This window comes from Mesitornis unicolor, unplaced genomic scaffold (assembly GCF_000695765.1).
Source record: "Mesitornis unicolor isolate BGI_N332 unplaced genomic scaffold, ASM69576v1 scaffold47289, whole genome shotgun sequence".
Taxonomy (NCBI): domain Eukaryota; kingdom Metazoa; phylum Chordata; class Aves; order Mesitornithiformes; family Mesitornithidae; genus Mesitornis; species Mesitornis unicolor.
Window position 1 is genome coordinate 8,244 of NW_010206107.1, and position 942 is coordinate 9,185.

At 51.8% G+C, this 942-nt stretch overlaps 1 protein-coding gene across 1 annotated transcript in view; it reads left to right on the top strand.

The window, feature by feature from the left end:
• Positions 1-146: 146 nt before the first annotated feature.
• Positions 147-942, top strand: part of PRPSAP1 (phosphoribosyl pyrophosphate synthetase-associated protein 1) — a 23,839-nt gene continuing 23,043 nt past the window's right edge. Inside the window, exon 1 of the mRNA XM_010191637.1 lies at positions 147-310. Coding sequence (XP_010189939.1) covers positions 159-310 — 152 coding nt within the window. The 5' untranslated portion in view covers positions 147-158. The remainder of the gene's footprint in view (positions 311-942) is intronic.

Consider the following 942-nt stretch of genomic DNA (forward strand, 5'->3'; position numbering starts at 1 on the left):
GCACCATTTTATTTTAATAGTCATATTTCCCTCCCTCCTCCTTTAATATTTTGCCACAGGAGTAGACCAGTGAGGCCCTAGGTAGCGGAAGGGTTCCCCTCCTCCTCCTCTTCCCCACCCCTTAAGGGGCGGTGATCGTGGCGGAGAGGAAGAAAAGGATGCCACGGAAGCTGTTGTTGCCTTATAAATCTGTTTTTTCTCACTTTCGAGCTCCACGGGGTTTGCATGACTCTTTGGCGATGAACGCAGCCAGAAGTGGCTACCGGGTCTTTTCGGCCAACTCCACGGAGCTGGCGAAGAGGATCACGGAGTAAGTTCCCTCTCTTTCAAGTTTCTTTCCCCAGAGAGCTCCCCTGTGTTTTCTTCAGGGCGGCTGGAGAGGCTCTTGGCGTCCTCCCGCCTTCCCAAGCCAAAGGTGTCTCCTGCAAGCACCTTTGCCGCAGAGGTTTTGCACTGAGAGCGTTCGGCAGCTCTGTCCTTCTCCTCAGTACCCACTCATCCCTCCCGATAACTCACTTTGACCCAAAGATGGAAACGGACCGGCTGCTTTCTGCCTCTTGCGCCTCTGACATACGTTTCAATGCTGGAAATGCCGGGTTGCAGCAAAGGCTGTTACTTTTGGGGAGGGAGAGGATGGAACTTGGTGGACCAAACCTCAGAAAGCATTTTAACTGCTTTAGGAGATGCACAAAACTTTCTCTGCCGTGCTTTGTGTGGGCAGGCTGGCAACCTTGTTTGCTCAACAGCTTCACTGCTTGGGGAGTGCAACCTGCAGTTGCACTAACCAAAGTGGATTAGTTAATCTGCATTTCAGTGGTAGGAAAGGTGGGCAGCATGTGCTAACAAAAGGTAATTTAATTTAGCGGTAGGAGTGTGCCCCCTTTTCTTTTCAGCCCATCCTTCCTTGGGAGGAATGGATGGATACGCTGGGTCCTGCTGCAG